Here is a 21,554-nt window from a genome sequence, read left to right on the forward strand (position 1 = left end):
ACGTTTCGAATGCATTGCTTCAAATTCAGATTTTTTATTAAGTATAGATATACAGTGTAAATATTCAAAGTACACAAGTGCATACAGTAAATTCTAGTGTGTCAGTCTCTGCCAGGCTTTATGCAGTGACGCTGTACTTCCATATTTGTGCAACAACGCTGTAGCTTCTGAGGAGATATGCTGTGGAACCTGAGCAAAATGTTGGTCCAGGTACAGAAGGACAATACAACACTCCATGACATCAGGAAATGGGTATTTCTGAAATACAGTCAAAACAATCATAGGGTTTAGAAAAAGCTGTTGTAAGCCATTCTTTTTGAAAAAAACACCCATAAAATACTATGAAGATGTTTGTAAAAACATTAAGGGGTGGTCAGGTACACAACGTGAACATTGTAAACTAGCTGTGCATATTTGAATGCAATAAGTTTGCATGACAAGGCTATTAATTATATTTAAAGGAATAGTTCACCCGAAAATTAAAATTTCTCATTTACTAACCAGCATGCTATCACAGATGTATATGATGACTTTTCTTTAGATGAACTGATTGTATTTTTCACAAGTAACCTAAAAATTGTTCTACAAATGTATCATTTTACTTCAGAAGAGACTTATTGAAGATATAAAGATTTAAAGGGAAAGTTCACCCAAAAAAAGTAAGACATTTCTGTCATCATTTACTCACCCTCAAGTTGATCCAAACCTACATACATTTATTTCAAAAAAGATATATGAAAATGTTTGTAACCAAATAAGTAAGAAAAACTACTATGGTAGTCAATGGTGCCCCAGAACAGATGGTTTCCCACATTCTTCAAAATATCTTCTTTTGTCTTCAACAGAACAAAGACATTCACACAGGTTTGGAACTACTTAAGTGATGACAGCATTTTTATGTTTGGGTGAACTGTCCCTTTAAAACATTAAATGGTATGTTTTATTTTTCAATTTGTTCAATTACCATGAGCCAATCGTATTTGTCATTTTCTTGTGACTTAAATGTAATGTGTTGATTCATTTGGCTTGAAAAACACTACTGTATGCCTGTAAGACGCCAACAAATAATGCTTATGATTGATTATACAATGTTAAATCTGAGGAAACAAACAGGGACTTACCTTGATCATCTCAGGAACAGCAGCAAGCTCTTTGTGGTATTCAGCAGCCCGGGCGGTCAGTGTAGAAAAAGATTGGCTATTTTTATGACAAAAAGGGGCAGTTAAGACATCTTTACAATATTTGCAGAAATGATCAAATAAAAACAGAGTATAATCAAGACCTTTTTTCACTGTTAGCTCCTTCCTGTTCCTCAGATAGATGAGTAACACTAGATGTTTCTGTGGCCATGTCTGAGCCCAGATGAGAGTCTGTAGACGGGTTGTGTCGCTGAACCAGGCTCAAAACTTCACTCTGAATATCTGCTATGGCTCTCTGGATGGCTTGAAAACTGGCGTGAGGTTCAGAGAGTAAAACCTTCCAGAAGCCCTCGGATTGAGCTTCTCCATTACGATCTGCATCTTCAGGTTGTTTTTGCTCTGTGGAATGGTGACCATTACTCGTCATATTATTGGTCGAAGTGGATGTTAGTGTACCTTGGCTCCACCATTTCTTATACAAGAGCTGATAACAGACAAAAGCCTCCATATTTCGAGAAACCGCCAAGCTTTTCTCATCCCCTGGACATAGTTTTCTTTTATAAAACGCCACAGAGTCCAACCCTGCAAAAAGTTTTGATACGGATATTAAGTCGCTACAATTAACACATAACCAATGTTTATTATTTCACTTTATTTGGTAAGAGAAACAGAAATAGGCACAACACAGATCACATATTTACACGTCTCACCTTGTGGTAGAAGCAGACGGCTCATCTCAGACATCAGAGTAAAGCGACCGACCTCAAAACCTCGAGTCACAGCTCTCAACAGTTCCTCTAGTACAGACGGCCAATCACACGACAGCTGACTCAACGCGCACAGTGTCACGTCCAATGAGATAAAAGATAAGAGCTGCAAAAATAAAAAATGAACAGATTATTGGCGAAACTGCATTTTAGCAACACTTACTATATTTTCCTAATATTACAAATATAATTATACATTATATTAACCAACCTGCTTCATTGGGACACTGGCAGCGACGGGAGGATTCTCAATGGCACTTAGTTGTTGATGGAGGGTTTTTAATTTAACAAGATCATCAGCGGTCACGCCGAAGTCTCTCTTCCACACTGTGTGTGCTGTACAGAGGAAGTGTTCATCCCGTGACTCAGACCAGTCGTGTGAGGAGGCCAGAGACCAGGTGATCACATCTGTATCTGGGAGTCTGTAAGTGAGGAGCTCATTCACACAGTACAGCAGCCTGTGAGCCTGTGACAAACAGCAGGAGATACATGTGCTTAACATACTTTTAACATTATTATTATAGTTCCCTAAAACTACGAAAACATTTTGTGAATTTTAGGGGCACCAACCCTTCCCTTTCTAAGCACTATGGTGGCTAACACAGGACTAAGATGTTTTCATGTTTTCGCGAGATAACATATTTACGAAACGCGATCTGTAGAGCAGTTTGTCCGTTAAGGGCTACTGTAGAAACAACATGGCGAATTCCATGTAAGGGGACCCGCGATGTATGTAGATATAAATAATAAATAAGGCTTCATTATGTTAGGTCTTTATACACCTCTGGACACATATGTAGTTATGTATATATTATATTGCATTTATGTCAATAGATCCTCCAACGTATTACACGATAGACCTTTAATAGAAAATATCAACCTACAATGCTTTTTGAAAAACTCAATTTGAATAAACAAACGAAATGAAGTACTAGATTATTAATTGAAAATAAATTTAAACTAACCTGAAATAAAAAGAAAACTCCCAAAAATAAGAAAATTGCTGCAAAAATTATACCAATTAATGTTAACTAAAAATATTAAATAATTGCCAATTCAAAACTTTCACAAAACTACAATAAAACAAAACTATTATATCTCTGGTTTCTGTACTTACCATATAGTTGCAGTGTAGAGAAGTAAAAGTATCTAAATGTTATATACTAATATAATATACTTTAGTACTTGCTTTACTAGCATACTACAATAACTGTAAACAAGAGTTTATTGTTGCAGTTACACTATAGTATTTCTAGACTATACTATAGTAATTTGTAGTGTGAAGGGATGGTTCACCCAAACTAAACTTTGTCATCCTTAGGATCCATAATAAGTAAAAATGATAAAAAACTATTTCTTGATCTGTTGAACACAAAAGAAAGTATTTGGAGGAATGCAAAGCAAACAGTTCTGGGGCGCGTTTGAATACAATTGTCATTTTTCCTACTAGTCAATGATGTCCCAATACCGTCACTTACTAACATTTTTTATACATCATTCTATGTGTTCATCCAAACGAAGAAAGCTATACAGGTCTGAAACAAGTCGTGGGTGAGTAAATGATGACAGAATGTTCATTTTTTGTGAACTGTTCCTTTAACTATTGTAAAACTATATGGTGTAGTAAAAAGCAAACTATAGTATGTAATATAGCAAGGTTCAAAAACACTACAGTACCTTGTATGTTTCCGATGCCAAATACGACGGTATTTTATAGTATTTTTCATAAGTTCAGTAAGGTGCTATATCATTATCCTATTCTTCCTTGTAAATGGTTCTCTAATGTCAATTACTACTTATATTATGAATATATTATTCATTAATTCACTTAACTTACTAATAGTTTTAGTAATAACAACATAAGGACACCATTTCCACATGTACATATTACTACAGTTAATGATAAAAATAGTTTGGAAATCTATTTAGCCATTTAAACTGACTCACTTAAGCAAAATGTTAACATACCGAATCGATCAAGTTACAAAACAGTTTAAAACAAACCAGAAGAGAATCTTGTGTCTTTAGGACTTCCTGTGTGGCAAGCCAATCCTGTGAAAGCATCAAATCTTTGGCACATCTGAGAGAGAGAGAATGTGCCAGCTCGCTTTCTCCCGACAGCCACGCCAGATTAGCAGCGGTCCTTAAAGATGTCACGTCGCCTTTCTTGGCGATCACTTTAGCGGCATCAAAGTTGGAGTCTGCAGCGAGATAGCTGTCAAGTGCATAAGATAACATTTGTTTACAGTTTCTATAGGTTTCAATGATAACCGCATTGAACTGGAACTCTGTTTGAAGTTTCTGTACCATTTGGCGGCAGTCGCATAATGTCCATCCTTCTCCAACACAGCCGCCCAGCTCATGTAGAGATCTCTCTGAACCGGGTCCTCCGGCTGAAGTCTGGCTTTGGCCAACGCAATGGCTTCCCTGATAATTTAACACACAAACACCTTCACTTTCTATTCAGGCAACAGTGTTACACTTGCACACGAGTCCTCGAGATGATGTTTCTAACCTGTAAAACTGGTGTCCCTTCAGGAGGTTGATGGCCTCGTAGATTTTATGGATGGAGATGAGGTGTGAAGCGGCTTTGAGGAACTGCTCATGAAGACAGAGCTGCTTCACATACGCCTCTACAGTCCTGGACCAAACCTGGTACCCCGCTGACACACAAACACACATTATCTTACATCACTGACCGATAGAGATAATCTAGATCTTTCAAAAACGCACATGCTAAGTAAACTACAGCACTTGTGTCTTACCCATAGGAGCTAAACTGAGAAGATGGTCGTTCAGTTCTCCTTTCTCTGTGGCGACGTTTAAAGCTCCTGTCAGGTCTCCCTTCCACAGCCTGAGATACATCACAGAGTCATAATGCCCCGCCTCCACGTGACTCTCCTCTATACAAACACCAGCGTCAGTTTAACACACTGATTCCAGATCAGCATTTAATGATCGTGATCATGAACTCACCTTCCTCCTGAAACATCCTGTAGAGGGCGTCTCTGTCCGTGAACAGACCCAGCTGGATGTGATCTCCAGCACCTGGGACACACATTTCTGCTTGACCTGAGGAGGATGGGAAACATTTGTGACTACAACCATTTCAATTCCTCATTATTTATACATGAAATGACACCCAAGGTTAACTTCGTAAAGTATTGATGCAATCTTTGTTCTTTATTACATGCACCACGTCTTTATTTTTATTGGATACTGTTTTTTTCTTATTCTTATTGTGTATTCTTTGCCTTTTTGGAAACATTTAAGCATATTTTACATAAACGTGACATTTTATCAATCTCTAACATACAAATCGACATAGACCAACCATGAGTAGAAAAGAAATAAATGTATTTAAAAATATGGTAATATTAGGGCTGTCACACCATCACATTTTCACTGCGGTTGTCGTGGCAAAAAGGATATTCAAGATAACAATATTATCATGATATCCATTTACTGTAAATGCTTGTTTAAATGCACAATACTTTCAGTCAAATTCATCTATAATTTTGTGTTTTCTCCTTTTTTGGCCAACAAATTACACCTACAATTTGAGTGTAACAATTAAAGGAAGTCTGTAAACATTGAGCGTCTCAGAACGGACTTCACAAAAAAATGTTCCTCACACCTGCCACAAATACGGCTAGATAAAAGCTACATAAAGGATACAATTCTTAGTTGAACAGGACCTGTATGATTATGAAGGTACATGTTTTATTTTATTTTTGTGTTAGCGAAGGTGCTAGGATAAGTACTTTAATACGTTTTCTGTCAGTTGTTTACACTGTTGTTAAACTCCAGTGCGACGGCAAAATGGAAGTTCTTCTTCACCTTGTTTGTTGCAAGACGGATGTTATGATACAATGCTTTGCGAAAAGGTGGATTGTTTTCCCCCACGGCACAAACGCATATGATGTTTTTGTGGGCGTTCCCAGATATTCCGACCAAGTCTATGTTATGTATTGAGCAGACAGTGTCATTTAAAGTGATGCATGTCCAGCGCTCACCGTGTGAATGTCTGACTGCTGCCAGTGTGAGACAGTCCATCTGAAGCTCATCTTTGGGTCTGTGATCCATCGTCGTACTAAGAGGAAGGATGGAGCGCGGCTTTCTCTTCTTAAGAGAAACATCTACATAAATGTGAATGAGTAACAATGAGATTTCATTTAAATGTCTATTTTAACATTCTTACAAATAAATTGCGAAACTTCAAACTGAGAAAACTAGATTGACTCCACAGAGGAGTTGAAAGACCGGACACAAACCAACCTGGCTTCTCTCTTCTCTTCTCCTCTTTGACCTCTCTTTTAACTGCATGGATGAACTTTTCTCCATTCTGAACCCTCTCGGCGCCGCACGTGTCCACATCTTTCTCTCCGGACCAACCTGTGACCCCAATGATGAAGGTTATTCATCACAGGACCGAAGTGACATTTCACAGACAGCGCTGGAAGCGCACAGAGGAGATGAAAGACAGAAAGCTGATCGGTTACCCGTGACGCACGGACGCTCTGCGCTCTCTCTCTCGTCTTCCTCCTCCTCATGTTCTGACTGCTGATCTTCTGCTCCGCTGCCTGCTGCTCTTTTATGTTCCTCTCGTGAAGGCAATTCGCTCTCCTCCGCCTTCATCCCTCCTTTTCCCGGTGCCTTCTTTTTCTTCTTGGCCTTTTTCTGAGGCGCCTTCTTTTTTTCCATCTCAACACGTTTCTTACCTGTTGACGGAAGGACCAATAAGATATAAGTTTAATGTTTGCCATCAAAAAATATGGAATTTCTGTGTGGAATATTCGAACAAAATCTTAATAGTATTTGAAAGACAATTTTTTTTAATGATTTTAGGTATTTTTCAGGTCATACATTTTTTTATGAATCATTTTTTTAATGATACAAAAGCAATATAAAAACAAACAGTGAAGAAAGAATCAATAAAAGTGATTTCTGCCGATCCCGATTCTGAAGATTAAATTAATATTTCTTCACCTTTGGAATGTTATTAATTCATATAATGACTATTAATATTGAACATCAATCATTTTCCATACACAGAGCATACATTTTAGCATTTATTCTCGTCCTGTTTTGATTGACATAATAATATCGGCCCTGATCATTGGCTGTTTTCAAACTATCGGCTTATAATGTGAACCGATCGCGATTATTGGCCGACATATATCAGTGCATCTCTAAAAATAAGCTTTTTTTTGCCAACAAATTTGGAAATTAAATGTTTAATATCCTAAGACAAACATATTTGTAAAAAAAAACGATGTTTAAAGACGAAGTACATTTTAAGATATTTTTGGTACAATTCTCAAGATAACAGGAAATCAGTGGCAATGTTGGGTAAATTACTTTAATATTAATTAAATACTAGTGACTAATTACATATTTAATATTGTAATTAGATTGCTCTCCAAAAAGTATTTAATTACTTAGTACTAATTACGTTCTGTATCCCATATCAACCGTGATAAGAAGTGATTTAAGGATAGACGTGAAACTGCTTATTTAATTCATTCAAATAAATAACTATATAAATTATTCTCATTAACTGACCAAATATTACAAATGTGTGAAGGATACATTAAAGCATACATTTTAAAGTTTGACTTTTAATTTTGATGTCATTTCCACTATTAAATATATTACATTACCTCACATAAGAAGTAAATGTGATTAAATTACAAAACAAATATCCCTGACTTTACTTTTTCAAGGGAAAAGAAATTTAACTACCGTAACTAGTTACACCCAAAACTGATCAGTGCAAATATTGTACATTTTGGAAATCTACACCAGAAAGTTAATATTTGGTTTCATAATATACAATATTTTTGTTGCCATCATATCTAGAAATTAAAAAAAAAATTCAACAATATATAACACAATTAAATAATAATGTATAGTAAACAACACAGTATTTGAGAGAGACAGGAGGAATGAGAAAATGTACTTTTGGGGGGTGTGACGTGCTCCTGCTTGGACAAGGCCCATTCGTGCAAAGTGAAATCATCTCCACCAGTCCAGATGAGGTCAGGATGAACTGAAGACCACTGCACACACATCAGACGCCCTGAATGACCCCTGTAGTTACACACCGGCTGCTCTTTCAGTACATCCCACACCTGTTCACAAACACATTACCATAAAAATAATATAACATTTACACAAAATCGCTTTAAAACTTATTTCACTGGACCTCAAAGAAACATTAAATGAACATTATTCGAACATTAATATAATAAACTTATGGGTTATATTACAATATATACAGTGTTCATAAATATAATGCGAGGCCTTTAAACACTTCCCGGGGGAGATAATAAATAACCCACATTGCTCCAGCGCTAATTCAAACATTCTCATCCGTCGCCGTCAATAACAGCGTGAAGGTGGTGTGTTTATATTTATAGACCCACTTTGTCTGCAAAATCACATCAATTTAACTGCCCGCGCTTCACGCCGATGAGAAACTAACCGGCACAGTGTTCAGAGCTTCATTCGTGTGAATATGAAATGTAAAACTTGCCTGAGCTGTGCCGTCATAACACGCCGTCACCAGGCGCCCGTCGTGATGAGGGCTCCAGGCCAGACCGGTGATTTTGTTGGTGTGTCCAGACAGAGTCCTGTAGGGTTCAGTCACCAGTACTGAACTCTCTGATGGGGTTTCTGTAAGAGATGAACACTGATGAGAGAAGGCCATTCATAGAGCTCTCAGATGAGAGATTGAAAGACGGTTCTGACCTATGGTGCTCCTGAGATCGTGAATGTAGACGGTGGCGCTACTTGAGCCGGAGGCCAGCAGGTACTGCAGATCTGACTGAGCGAGTGCTCGTGGTGCCAGCATAATGCATTAATGATCTTATGATGCTGCTGAACTGAACACAGGAGCTTCAACGTCGGGGCTTTAAACACGTCTATGGACCTGAAGAAATAAAAACCTCATGGCGTGACGGACATATCTCTCAAAACAGTCTGAGAAGCATCTGTAGAAAAAGATGCGATAACAATACGATAAAGGATCTGTTGAATAAACACTTGATGCTTTTCCTGCATTAAAACATCAATCTGATTCAATATATATCTGCTGTTTGTGTGATTTTCCTCCGAAATGTAGTTATATTCAGTTAGTCACTTGCAATCTTCATTTAATGTTTTTCTTTTAAACTAGCGTATCTTAACTTTTTTATTTCAATGTGTCCCAATACCCATAACATCTCAACCCAATGAAGTATTAAATATTCAAACCAATAAAAAAAACTTAGAACGCTGGATAGTTATAAGAAATTTTGTTGTGGTTGTTGTTTCCGAATTTTTTGACACAATCAATTTATAATGTTACATTTTGACCTGTGCTGTTACTTAGAAAACGATAAGTAAGTTGATAAGTAATTTATAACGTAAATAGGTATTTAAAAAAATAAATAAATGAAAAATCAGTATGTTGAAATGACTGTTTTAGACAATTTGACAGCACTTTTAAATTTAAGGCAGCAAATTTCCTATAGTAGTAGCCCTTGTCCCCCTGGTAGAGAAACACGGTGTTAAACGCTTCTTATTCAAAATGCAGCAAGTTCCCTTTCTGTCGGTCTCTCGACGTTGTGTCGAGAACGACAGATGGGGTTCGCCCTTGAGAACCATCTGTCGTTCTCGACACAGCGTCTCGTTCCCTCCATCAGGGAACTGAGGTTACATACGTAACCAAGACGTTTATACTATAAATACTCTACTTTTCTTGAAATGTTCATAAAAAAAACTAATATTACAAAAGAAAAGATAGGTTTCACTTTAATTTACTGTGCCCATATTACAATTCAATTACACAAATACTACGAGTTATGTTAACACTGTCCCAACAAATTACTTATTATTTAGGTTCGGTTCAGGGTTAATACATAAATACACAATTACACAGTGAGAACATAGTATGAACATGGGTAGGATGACTGTAAAATAAAGTGAAACCAATATAAATGAATACATAACTCATGCCGACTAATATATAACCAAGTTATTAATATAACTGAGTAATGCAATTAAACAACATCTATTTACTATTAAGGTTTAGGGTTTGTACCAATGCTAAATTTACTCTTATCACTATAGACCACTTAGAAAAACGTAAACAATGCTGGTCCAGAAGAACTTCCTTTCTCAGTTTTTTAATACTACATTTTTTTCCCTATATTCCTTCTGTGTGTGGTTTTATGAAAATATTAATCAAAGATGATCAGTATTTTCTCTTTATTAAGAATGATTTAATTATGATACAAGGATATCATTAGTTAACCCTTCAGGCCATTATTGTTAGTTTATGCAGTAGTTCCGTCTATTCCTGGAACATGTGTCATTCCAAGGTGTCAAGGATGTCAGAATTACAGTCAGACAGGTGTCCCTGTGGTATGTGTAAAACTCACAGAGACCATTAATTTGGTTCCTCAAACCATCCAATCCCGAGAAAAAACTGGGGGAAAATCCTGTCCTGTCCCAATCCCCGAAGAATGACTCCCATTAACTTCCACTCCCGTGTTTTATTATTTTGGTCGAAACCTGTCAGTTACAGTAAAAGAGGCATCATTTTCCCAAAGTAGTCATTGCAGTGTGAGTTTCAGGTCCGACTCCATTTTGCTTTCAATTTTGGTGGCTACAGTCTAGTGAGCGCATGGGGAAACTGCCTTCTTCTCTTATATTATTGGTGGTTGGAATACCAACTGCTACGGGTGTGTGGAGCACATCATTCACGTAACCAGCCACACCAAAGCAAACAGAAGAATATATGTTTAGTTATATCAAAGGTATATTTGTGTATTCCCACTCCAGCTGACATATATTCTTGTCCCATTATATTGATTTTGTTACACGTGACCCATGGGAATCCCCCCAAAAAGTCAGCCTCTACTACATGATCGTTTTAAAAGAATAGAACCAACCGAACATTTACGACTGAATCAAAACTAATACCTCTAGATCAGGATTTAATTACATATGGGAGATAAAAAAAGGAAATTAAACGTGTATTATATTGTATGTTACTCCATCCAGGGTGTATCCTGCCTTGATGCCCGATGACTCCTGAGATAGGCGCAGGCTCCCCGTGACCCGAGGTAGTTCGGATAAGCGGTAGAAAATGGAATGGAATGTTGTATGTTAATATACATTTATATTATTATCTCATTGTGTAATAACTATTAAATTAAATTAACTTGTTGTATGTTAATTTTGTTCAATAAACAATTTGTTGACTGGGTCGTGTAGTTTTGTCACATTAAAAGAAACCGTTTGGGTTGAGCGAGGTATCGCAGTCTAAATTCAAAATATTGGAAAGACAGGTTTAGGCAAATGTGAAAGTTTAGCCATCGGTTTCTTTTGCTTGTTAACAGAAACAATCTACAGGAACTCTATTGTTTGTGTATGTGTACCAGAAGATAACTGCAACCGTCTATAAGAATGAGATCTAATAAAAAGTGGCAGTGAAATTTGGGCTTAAGACTCTTACCCGTCTTCATTTCCGATGGCAAGAACGCTGCCATCCGGCTTCCAGCAGAGATCTGTGTGCGGGCTCATCTTGTGCTTTAACAAAATCAAATAACATTTTCATCACTATTTCGCTGTTCTATAAGCAGAGAAAGAGTGATTTTGTGACTTACTTTGATGTTGTTGGTGTCGCGGATGAGCTTGTCAATGTTACTGGCCTCTCCTGAGAGTTTCCAGGGGTTGTGCTGAAAGATGATGCCCTCTCCGGCACAACTGTACAAACTGTAGGACGGCTTATCTTCTGAACCTCCTGAGTCACACACACACACAAAAAAATATATGATGATGCTCGACAACATGACACATTACAAACCAGGTGTAAAGTTTTGATCAGGACAATTGGGGTCAATTGTCAACTTGTGTAAAAAATGTTTGGTAGCTGCTGAAGGGATTTACTAAACAAAACTAGTTAAATCTATATTACAAAAGCTTCCTCATTTCATAATTAAAGCCTAAAGTTTACTTTAGAAGCCGAAAGACGATCCGACATATTAAAATGAATCCCAGCTGAACAAATCTAAGCAGGATATCCTGAGGGAGATGAGTCGAGGAAACACACCGCCGAAAGAATGTAAACAAATCACATCATCCCCAGCCACAGTCTCCCATCAGCAGCTCTCAAACAAAAGCAATTACCTTCACACCCCCGCGGCCCAGAGATGGATATGGCGATAAACGTGTCATTTGTCAGCGGACGGGCGAAATTAAGTTTTCATTTTTTGATTACCCAACAAAGTGGGCGGAGGGAGCGGCGGCATTCAGTCCACGCTCGCTCAATTACAGAGCGTGTTAAAGATGAGCCGAGCATCACTTATTGCTGACGGATCGCTCACGGTGTCACTCCGAGTTCAGCGTTTTCTGGGTCATGAGTGTGTGTGGGGAAGAGACTTACCGAAAGATACGGGCGGCACAGGAGGACCCCACGACAGGGTATAGACGGTTCGGCGGTGGTAGGTGCTTGAGACTTGAGGTGGTCTGTGTGTAAAATGAATATTAAAGTTATGTTCTTTTATATATATATTTGATTAATTTGTATTATTTTCCTATCTCTGAGGGGAAGATAAAGAATGTCTGCAAACTCAAGTCTGAGTGTCAAAGTTCAACATGTCAGGAGTATGTGCACTAAAAGCAAGACCAGGTCACTATTTAGTAGCTATGCACCGCATTTTTTATGACCAATACCGATTTGAAATGCAAAGTATTTTTGAAAATACAACACTAGCTGGTTTTCTCTGCATTAAATTAAATTGACAGAACATGAATTGGATACATTTTAAGAGAGGCTCATGTAACGATAATAATACAATAAGACAACATGAAAATCTTCAAAGGTGATTTTTGCTATCCAATATTTATTTTATTAACAACATATTGATGTTAAGTCAAATTAATATTGAACTTAAAATTTTACATTTCTTTAATAAACTTAAAGTCTGCTGTTGATATTTAATTCTTAGGATAAAAACAACTCATTGCCTACATGCAGTCAATTAATAAACCATTGTTATCGGCCTTTTTCATGCTATTGCCGATGATGATACATTAATCCAATATCGGCTGATTAATATCGGTGGATCCATACTATTTAGTGGACCACATATGATACAATTATAAATATATACAGTTTTTTCTTTACATGTAACTATGCATGTGCACGAATATACACACAAAGACTTCCAAAATGACAAAAAAGAATACAGCTGTCTTACTTGTTTGAGTAAACCTCATAGATCCCCACTTTACCATCATCCGTACCAAAAGCTAGCGAGCCCTCTTTTAATGGATGCCATGCCAACTGAGAGAAAAATGTAAATAGTGTTGACAAATCGATTAATTGCGATTAAGTGTTTTCAAAACAAATGTTTGTTTATATAATATATAAGTTTGGGATGTATATTTATATGTACATGTGTATATAAATGCATTAAAATGTTTACACAAATATATATTTAAATATAAATTAAATTACGTTTCAATATAAATATATCTTATACGTATTTCTTAAATATAACATGTATGATCGTGTATTTATATATACATAAAAATATAAACACCACACATATACAGTTTATATATTATTGTATACAACTGCAGAAATCGATTTGTCAGCGATAAACAATTTTTTTTTTTATAAAACACAATGATCTTTCGAGTCATTAACAGTATTAGAAGACTCACAGCTGTCACTTTTGACTTGATCCCTTGCCAGAAAGTCCTGATGTCATACTTGTTCTGAATAGAGAGGGTGTTCCACACCCGGATCATGCTGTCCCCGACACCCAGAGCTAGAGAGCCGGTGCTCACCGAAGAGAAACTGAGACAGTACACAAACCCTCCTAGAGTAGGCAATGTCCAGCAACACTCCAGTGACGCCAGATCCCAACATTTAATCTGAAATGAACCATCAAATGTTAAAGGGAAGATTCACCCGGAAAGGGAAAATTCTTACTCAAGCTCATGCAACACTCGGAACACAAGAGCAGATATTTGGAAGAATGTTGGTAACAGAACAACACTGGCCCCCAATTGACTTCCATTGTATGGACACAAAACCACTGAGACATTTCTCAAAATATCTTTTGTTATTCACTGAAAAAAGAGGCACAAAAAAATGAACAGGACAAAGTTCTGTTAGCACAGAGAAAAGTCTCACCTCTCTGTCCATCGATGTGCTGAGCAGAAGTTCCCTCTCCCCCAAACTACAAGAGCTCATATTAAAGACGATGCGTCCGTGATTCTGTCCGTCCGATGAACTTCCCAAAAGAGTCCACTTCTGCTTGCCTGACTTCATCAAATCCCACATGGCAATCTCACCACTAAACGCACAAACACACAAACAATAAGCACTGAAATTCAACACACCAAAGCACAACAGCGTCTATGCATCCACACCCGAAACAGCTGGACACAATCTGTGATGATCTCCCCTTGGGCCAGTGGACTGTCAGCCAGAGTCTTTCCTTAACCGTTGGATCAACTCCAGCTCCTCTTCTCTTCAAGAACGGAAGCTTTAGGGTCATGACACCTGAAATCAAAAACACGGTGACCTGAATGGTTCCTGGATCCTGTGATAGTCTTTAAAACCTCTGAGCATCTACGGCACCTTTGCCTCTGGCTGTGCTCCATATCCGCACCGTCTGATCTCGACTGCCTGAGGCCAGGTAACAACCCGCCTCTGCTCCTTCTGTCAGCCCGTTGCTTCCATCTATGAAAAGAGACCAGTAGATAGAAAAATACAGCCCTTCATTTGGACATACTATGATATTGAATGAGTGGATCTTAAAACAAACGGGTGAAGCCACCTGCGTTTTCTTCTGTACAGCGTCCATACAGCGGCTCTTCTCTGGGTTGAGGACACCAAGCCAGGGCGTGAATCTCATCATCATGTCCTCTCAGCCGTTGGATCACATCTCCTTTCTTACTTATGTCTATCACTACGATCATCCCATCCTTATAGCTATAGGAGGAAAATCAAAGTATAATGTTAGGGTGTTGCTATGGTGTTTTAACACACTGCTTTGTGGCTGCTGTGCTGTTGGTGGTTGCGAACAGGGCTGTGATTGTCTTCAGGACAATAAATGTATAAATATGTCAGAAATGTCCAAAATGTGTATGTTTATATATACAAAATTAAAATCCACAGTACACAAACAAATATTATGTAAACATAAACGATTATTCTGGATGCGGTTAATCGTTTGAAAGCACCATTATATTTATATATAAGTTACATAACATTTTTCTTAAATATTGTATATAAAATGTGTATTTGTTTGTAAATACAAAATGAATATTCACAGTACACAGACATATATTATTTAAACACAAACCTTTATTCTGGATGCGATTAATCACGATTAATCGTTTGAAAGCCCTGTTATATATATATATATTTTTTTTTTCTTAAATATTGTATATAAAAATTTTTTTTGGTTTATAAATACAAAATTAATATGCACCGTACACAGACATATATTATTTAAACACAAACCTTTATTCTGGATGCGATTAATCGTTTGACAGACCTAATATATTTATATTTTTAAATATATATAAACTTTTGTTCGTTTTTATATTTTTCTTAGATATATACATGTGTATGCATTTATAAATGGAAAATAAGGTGCACAGACATATAGTATGTAAACTTAAACTTTCATTCTGATGCAATTAATCACGATTAATCGTTGAAGATCCCTTACTACCATTCAAAAGAAATCTCACACTTGAGTCAAATGTTTCTCATTACCTTAATAAGGTTTTGATCTGAACGCATATGCTTAAATGAATTAGTTTCACAGACATTAATATCCCTGATAGGACACTCTATCTGGCTTCCGTCTATTTGATGTCTGCATTTATATATGCAATACGTCTCCGAGATGTCTGCTGTCAGACGTCATAAAGACATCTATAAGATGTCTGTCAGATGTTTATGATTTAGAACGGATGTAAAACTGATCTTTCAAAGATGTGTAGAAGATCTTTTTACACAGCAGATGTTTTCCAGATCTCCAGCAGACGTATTACAGACGTCTTCGAGACGTATTGCAGATGAGCAAACAATGTATTGCGAATGTCTTGCAGATGTAAAAGCAGACGTCAAATAGACATAAGCAATATGGAGTGTGCTCTCTGTGATGGGTCTAAATGTGCAAATATAAACTGTTTTATTACAAACGGAACTTAACTGAATAAAAATGACTTTGACTAAAAAATGACAATAAAGATAATGGAGCAGAAAATGTCTGCAAATTATAGGCAAAAGGTGACTACACTAAGATGATCAAATATAACAATTTTAATAGTTTTTATTAAGATGGTTAAGTCGCAACATAGTTCCCTTTGTGTTATTCCACAGTTTCGATTAATGTTTTGTGCTAAAAAATGGAGAAATATGAATAAGTGAGTGAGTGTTCTAAAACTTATGACCAGTGGTGCATGAGCCAAAGTTTACTAAGAATTAGAGGCTCATTCAAATCCCAAGTCAATAGTGTTAGTCATAGCAATAGATTATAGTAATAGATTCCCAAGCAGCACTAATGGACCTTGATCACTCCAGGATTACACAGATTCCACTGTCAAGACCTTAATGAAGAAGCTGATGATATCCAGCATTAAGCGATAATATAATGAGCTTTTACCCCACTGCGATGTAGTTCTCATCATGTGGAGAGCAGGATAAGCAGAAGATGGTTCGAGGTTCAGGGAAGAAGCTCTGGGTGTCATTACTGCTGTACCGATAACACACCACGACTCCTTTCTCATCTCCTGTCACCACCAGATGTTTCTGCACCGGAGACCAGTGGACTGCAGAGATGGTGTTCTGAACATCGGAAATACATGAGTGATGAATACGACAAATGTCTGTGTTTGATTTTGTTTTTATATCAATGTATTACAATGGCTAAAGTAAATCAAGACAAAACATGTACCTGATGCACATTGTGCTCAGTCACCAGAACTCTCTGTTCAGCATCCCAGATTTTAACAGCCTTGTCATCTGAAGTACTGGCACAAATGTTTTCTTGTCCATCGTGGTGACAAAAAGCAAAACCAGAAACTCGTTCAGTGTGTCCGATGAGCTCACCTGCGGAAAGACGAACTGATCAGACCTTGAGAAACTACGAAAAGAGATTATGATGTGATGTTAACCCTCACCTATGGCTGCTGGAGATGTGGCAGTCACTTTAACCAGGTGAATGACGTTCTTTGCTCCAAACCCCAATATTCCGTAACACTGACGTCACTGCAGCGTGAACAGTACCAGTTCGGCGACGCCGGCAGAAGTCTTTCATGCATTGTAATAAAAATACGATCACCGCGTCAAAGTAAAAGAAGCTCAAAGTGGGGTCAGTATCTTCTCACATGCACCCATGCTGCTGAAAACACTCCGGCTGCCAAAAACGGACTGTCGTAAAAATGATACGGCGCGGGTGGGAGGGACCGTGTAACCATGGAGACACTCAAATAAACATAGGGGAAATTTATATCAGCGTACAAAAAACGTATTAGAATATTTTTTATTTACATTTATAACTTTGCTACAAACAACAATGAGCGAAAAAAATTATAAAGTCTTTCAACGGTTCCTCTTTGAAACGTTTGCCGTAAAGCGCGGTGTCGTAACAAATCAACATGGCAGCCTCCGCGGTGACATGGGCTGGTAAGTCAATCCAAACACACAATCGCTTTATTCATCGTTATAGATGTAAATCACTTGCTGTTGGTAACTATATAAACATAATTCGCAGGTATATCCGCATTCGGACGCCTTTGTGGACAAATAAACTCTAGGTAAGAACATTGAAGTATGTGTTGTGCGGTGAGGACACACACGGACGGCGTCAGCTGCCAGTGGGTTAACGTAACCTGTATGGCTGGTGTCTTAAAATCTAATAAATATATCTTTTCTACACATTAATGCAACACTTCACACTTAAAGTATAGTTTAGATCGTTAGGGGCTCTTGCAGCTTCCGTGAGATATTTTATTATAATTCAATATAAAGATGCGCATTAAATGCATGTATATTATACATGTACACCAATATAGGGAATCTTTTAATTTTTGCAATCTGTCATGCTCTTTTCAGGTTGCTCGGTGCTTCGTCTCAAGTGTCTTGCCTTCACACAAGCACACAGTTGAACAGCAAAAACTGGGAGAGGTACAATCGCATTGTACAACCACCGCAACAGAAAGATGAGCCACGGAGACCAGCTGTTAGTGAGCCTTTACATTTACATTTACACATGGTTCACCTGTTCCTTGCTCCATCAGACTGAAATACGCTTGTGTGTTCTTATTGTTTGCCCTAACAGGAGATTTATCACTGCAGACGTCAAATTAAATACAGCAAAGACAAGATGTGGTACCTGGCTAAGCTGGTAAGTGAAAGACTTTATGTGTATCATGGATGAATCTACTTCAAGTACAAGTGTGCTTTATTTTTATCCCGCTATATATATATATATATAACAGTTATAGCAATGTTTTAGTGGTTCAGTTTATTTTGAAGACTTCATGCTTCCCTGCTGATTTTTTTAAGAATGGCATTAAAAGTACAAAGGCCAGGGGCTCGAATCCCAGGGAACACATATGCTGATAAAATGCATACTTTGAATAAGTCGCTTTGACTAAAGTCGCCTGTCTGAATTGTTAATGTCAATATCTGTTTGATAGATCAAAGGTATGACCATTGACCAGGCACTCGCACAGCTGGAATTCAGTGACAAGAAAGGAGCTAAAATAATGAAAGAGGTAAAAGACTAACGGTGGCTTCAATTTGTTTAACTTGAGAAAGCTTAAATAGAATTGACACATGATCTTGGGACTAACGGTAAATGTGTTGTGTTTAAGGTCATTTTGGAAGCCCAGGAAATGGCTGTCAAGAATCACAATGTGGAATACAAATCCAATCTGTATCTCGGTAAGTGTTTAGATAATGCACGGCTTACTTTCATTAGAAGATTCATGCCTCATTAGTGTTTTTTCATTAGTGTTTTACTACGAGAAACAAACCTATAATAGTATTGCTAAGTGTACATGTATTTTATTCCTCTGTTTTTATGTCTTAAATAAAGTTTTTTCTTTTAAAAAGGTAAGTTTGTTTTTAAATATGCTATATCGATACATAAAAGTTGAAGCAGTTTTAGTTATTTATTGCGTTTTATTATTTTAGGTATATTTGGGCTATTTAATCTTAAATTAAGTTAAGTGTTAAGTTCAATAGTCTATTAGACTTTTTTGAGAAATATTGAGCCTTTTTCAAAAAATGTCATTTGAGAGTATTGTTGAATTAATATTAAATTATATTTTCTGTGGTCTGATCCCAACAGCTGAATCGTTCTCGGGCAAGGGAAAGTATCTGAAGCGCATTCGTTATCATGGACGTGGAATGTTTGGCATCATGGACAAAGTAAACTGCCACTATTTTGTAAAGCTTGTTGAGGGGCTGCCACCCAAAGTGGAACAGAAGATGGGATTCGACCATGCCAAAGAGTATGTGGAGGAGCTGAAGAACAGAACGATTATTTACTCGCTGTAGTTTAAAATGACTTTTTATTTGTAGACGTTTGTGTAAATAATAATGAAGGAATAAAAATTATACCAAGCACGGTTCTTCATTTCGTTTCCTGGCTGTTACAGCTTCAAATAAAAATGTCTGCAAATTGAATTATTAGTCGATGACATATAGAGCTAAAATATTCTGAACTAATGTGCACTTTTAGTGTAAACCTTGATGCCTGACCTGTGAGGGATATTTCTGTCTGACATTTTCTCTCACTATAATTAATATTATACGGTTCTCTTAGTAAGATCCTTGTTTTTTACTGTATAATTTTAGTTCTCGATATATTGTTTTCTTAAGTAGATTCCCAAACCAAGTGTGTATGTAACATGGGGTACTCGGTTATGACTCTTTCCTGTGTTTCTATAGTACTTTTCAAATAGTCCAGGCAGCTCCTGTGAATTTCAGAATTCAATTGTCTTTTATATAAAAGATTTCCAGCGTTAATTTGAACATAAAAATGCTTCATCTGCACGGTGAAGAGCATAATGAATATTTTATTTATAGAAAATGGATTTATTTCAACCAAAATGTTCGACGCCAAATTACCCAAAACCCTTCTAGCTCCGGTTGTGCTATCTGAAGCAAACAGGGTCCTTGGCTCTTTTTTGCACTTTCATTAGTTCCCCTCATTAAATTAGGATGGTGAAATTGAAACAGCTCTGTTTAATGGCTTATAATTTGAGCGAATGGTGTTGCCTTGAGTGTCGCCTCCATCTATCAACCCAGACCTGGTAAACAGCATCCAGACAGGGTTAGAATCGGATCGTAAAAGGGTAATTTTCCACTTTTTGTAACAATGAGGTCTTTATTTTAGACATCAAGCGAAATAGACTTCTGCAGCTGTTGTCCAAATTGTTTCAAGAGTGTGTTTTTACAGAAATTGACCTTCACCCAAAAATAAAGATTCGAACATCGTTTATTCCACCTCATGTGGTTAAAACCTGTATATGACTCTTCCACAAAATAAGATATTTTGAGAAATGGCTTTGTGTTCAAACAATGGAAGTCAATGTGGGCCAGTGTTGTTTGCTTTCCAACATTCTTCAAAATATCTTCTTTTGTGGACTGCAGAAAAAGAAAGTCACACAGATTTAATATGAATTAATGACACATTTTTGGGTGTTGTAGAAGAAATTAATCTTGTTCAGTGTCTTTAAAAACTGGCTATTTATGTGCTACATAAAGACATTTGTCTCTTTGAGCTCGATTTGAAAACAGTTACTTGCTATAGTAAGTGCATTAAGAATTGCATGTATATCAAAAAAATTATGTTCCGCATAAACAGGCCTAGAAAAAAAAAAACATTCGTAAAAATTTAAGTAATTATTATAATAATTTATTATGCAGTATTTGTCAATAACCCAATACCATTAGTTTCTACGAATGTTGTTCAATTTCCACCAACAGAAACTTTTGGTCTTGAAACTCGGTACTTTAATCCATTAAAACCACATCCATCACTGCAGAAAGTCAAACCTGGATCAGTGTAGCAGGAAGATCTCAGCAGTCGTAAGCCTGTCTGTGATGTGTCTAATTTCTCCATCGTTTGATAGCTCTTGTAAGACCGAAGCCCTGCAGAATGCTCTCTGATAAAACAGCATCTTCTGGCCCCAATTTCAACTACAGGTGCCCTCAATTTCAGGTTAGAGTTCTGATCTCCTCCTTAACTCCTACTGACCAGCACACAGCATTAAGGATCAGTTATCTCCACATTTCTCAGAGTATAGCTGGAAACCCTCCCAAAGCAAAAACCATGGAAACTTGTGCGTCTTCAAATAAAAATGGAAAAGTTTGCTGTTTATGCTTACTTCTAAAAGGTCAGAAGTGCAAAATTATTGATGACTCATCACGCACTCACAATATATATTTATAATATCCTGTAAAATTCAATTCTGAATGATAAAGAGTCAAATTTCTTCACACTCACTGCAAAAATCTAATCATGACTGTTCTGTGAGCTAAAGTCTATTGCTTTTTTATTATTATTTTGAAAAAGCTCTGATATGTCCAGCATCATCTCACATTTTTCAA

The 21,554-nt window shown here is 37.0% G+C and overlaps 2 protein-coding genes across 2 annotated transcripts; one reads left to right on the forward strand and one right to left on the reverse strand.

Moving 5' to 3' along the window:
- Window positions 1–18: 18 nt before the first annotated feature.
- gemin5 (gem (nuclear organelle) associated protein 5) lies at window positions 19–17,360 on the reverse strand. The gene is given in 30 exon segments (XM_056731368.1): window positions 19–258; window positions 1,122–1,197; window positions 1,283–1,721; window positions 1,850–2,012; window positions 2,118–2,372; window positions 3,911–4,121; window positions 4,214–4,333; window positions 4,422–4,569; window positions 4,672–4,809; window positions 4,883–4,978; window positions 5,923–6,045; window positions 6,185–6,301; window positions 6,409–6,627; window positions 7,869–8,040; window positions 8,445–8,584; window positions 8,660–8,743; window positions 8,746–8,840; window positions 11,412–11,485; window positions 11,563–11,699; window positions 12,342–12,424; window positions 13,159–13,244; window positions 13,628–13,840; window positions 14,103–14,265; window positions 14,342–14,474; window positions 14,553–14,654; window positions 14,752–14,906; window positions 16,594–16,775; window positions 16,885–17,039; window positions 17,111–17,188; window positions 17,191–17,360. Coding segments are annotated over 30 exon segments (4,383 nt in total). The 5' UTR covers window positions 17,252–17,360; the 3' UTR covers window positions 19–93.
- Window positions 17,361–17,571: 211 nt separating this feature from the next.
- Window positions 17,572–19,563, forward strand: mrpl22 (mitochondrial ribosomal protein L22). The gene is made up of 7 exons (XM_056731589.1): window positions 17,572–17,615; window positions 17,704–17,746; window positions 18,045–18,171; window positions 18,271–18,336; window positions 18,632–18,709; window positions 18,809–18,878; window positions 19,288–19,563. The coding sequence occupies exons 1-7, from the start codon at window positions 17,588–17,590 to the stop codon at window positions 19,494–19,496; spliced, it is 621 nt and encodes a 206-aa protein (XP_056587567.1). The 5' UTR covers window positions 17,572–17,587; the 3' UTR covers window positions 19,497–19,563.
- The last annotated feature ends 1,991 nt before the right edge of the window (window positions 19,564–21,554 follow it).

Source organism: Triplophysa dalaica, chromosome 19, assembly GCF_015846415.1.
Source record: "Triplophysa dalaica isolate WHDGS20190420 chromosome 19, ASM1584641v1, whole genome shotgun sequence".
Taxonomy (NCBI): Eukaryota; Metazoa; Chordata; class Actinopteri; order Cypriniformes; family Nemacheilidae; genus Triplophysa; species Triplophysa dalaica.

Coding starts and splice junctions, on each gene's coding strand:
- mrpl22 (XM_056731589.1), top strand. CDS start 17,588: ATGGCAGCCTCCGCGGTGACATGGGCTG. Junction 18,172..18,270: donor ATGAGCCACGGAGACCAGCT/GTTAGTGAGCCT, acceptor TTGCCCTAACAG/GAGATTTATCACTGCAGACG. Junction 18,337..18,631: donor TGTGGTACCTGGCTAAGCTG/GTAAGTGAAAGA, acceptor TCTGTTTGATAG/ATCAAAGGTATGACCATTGA.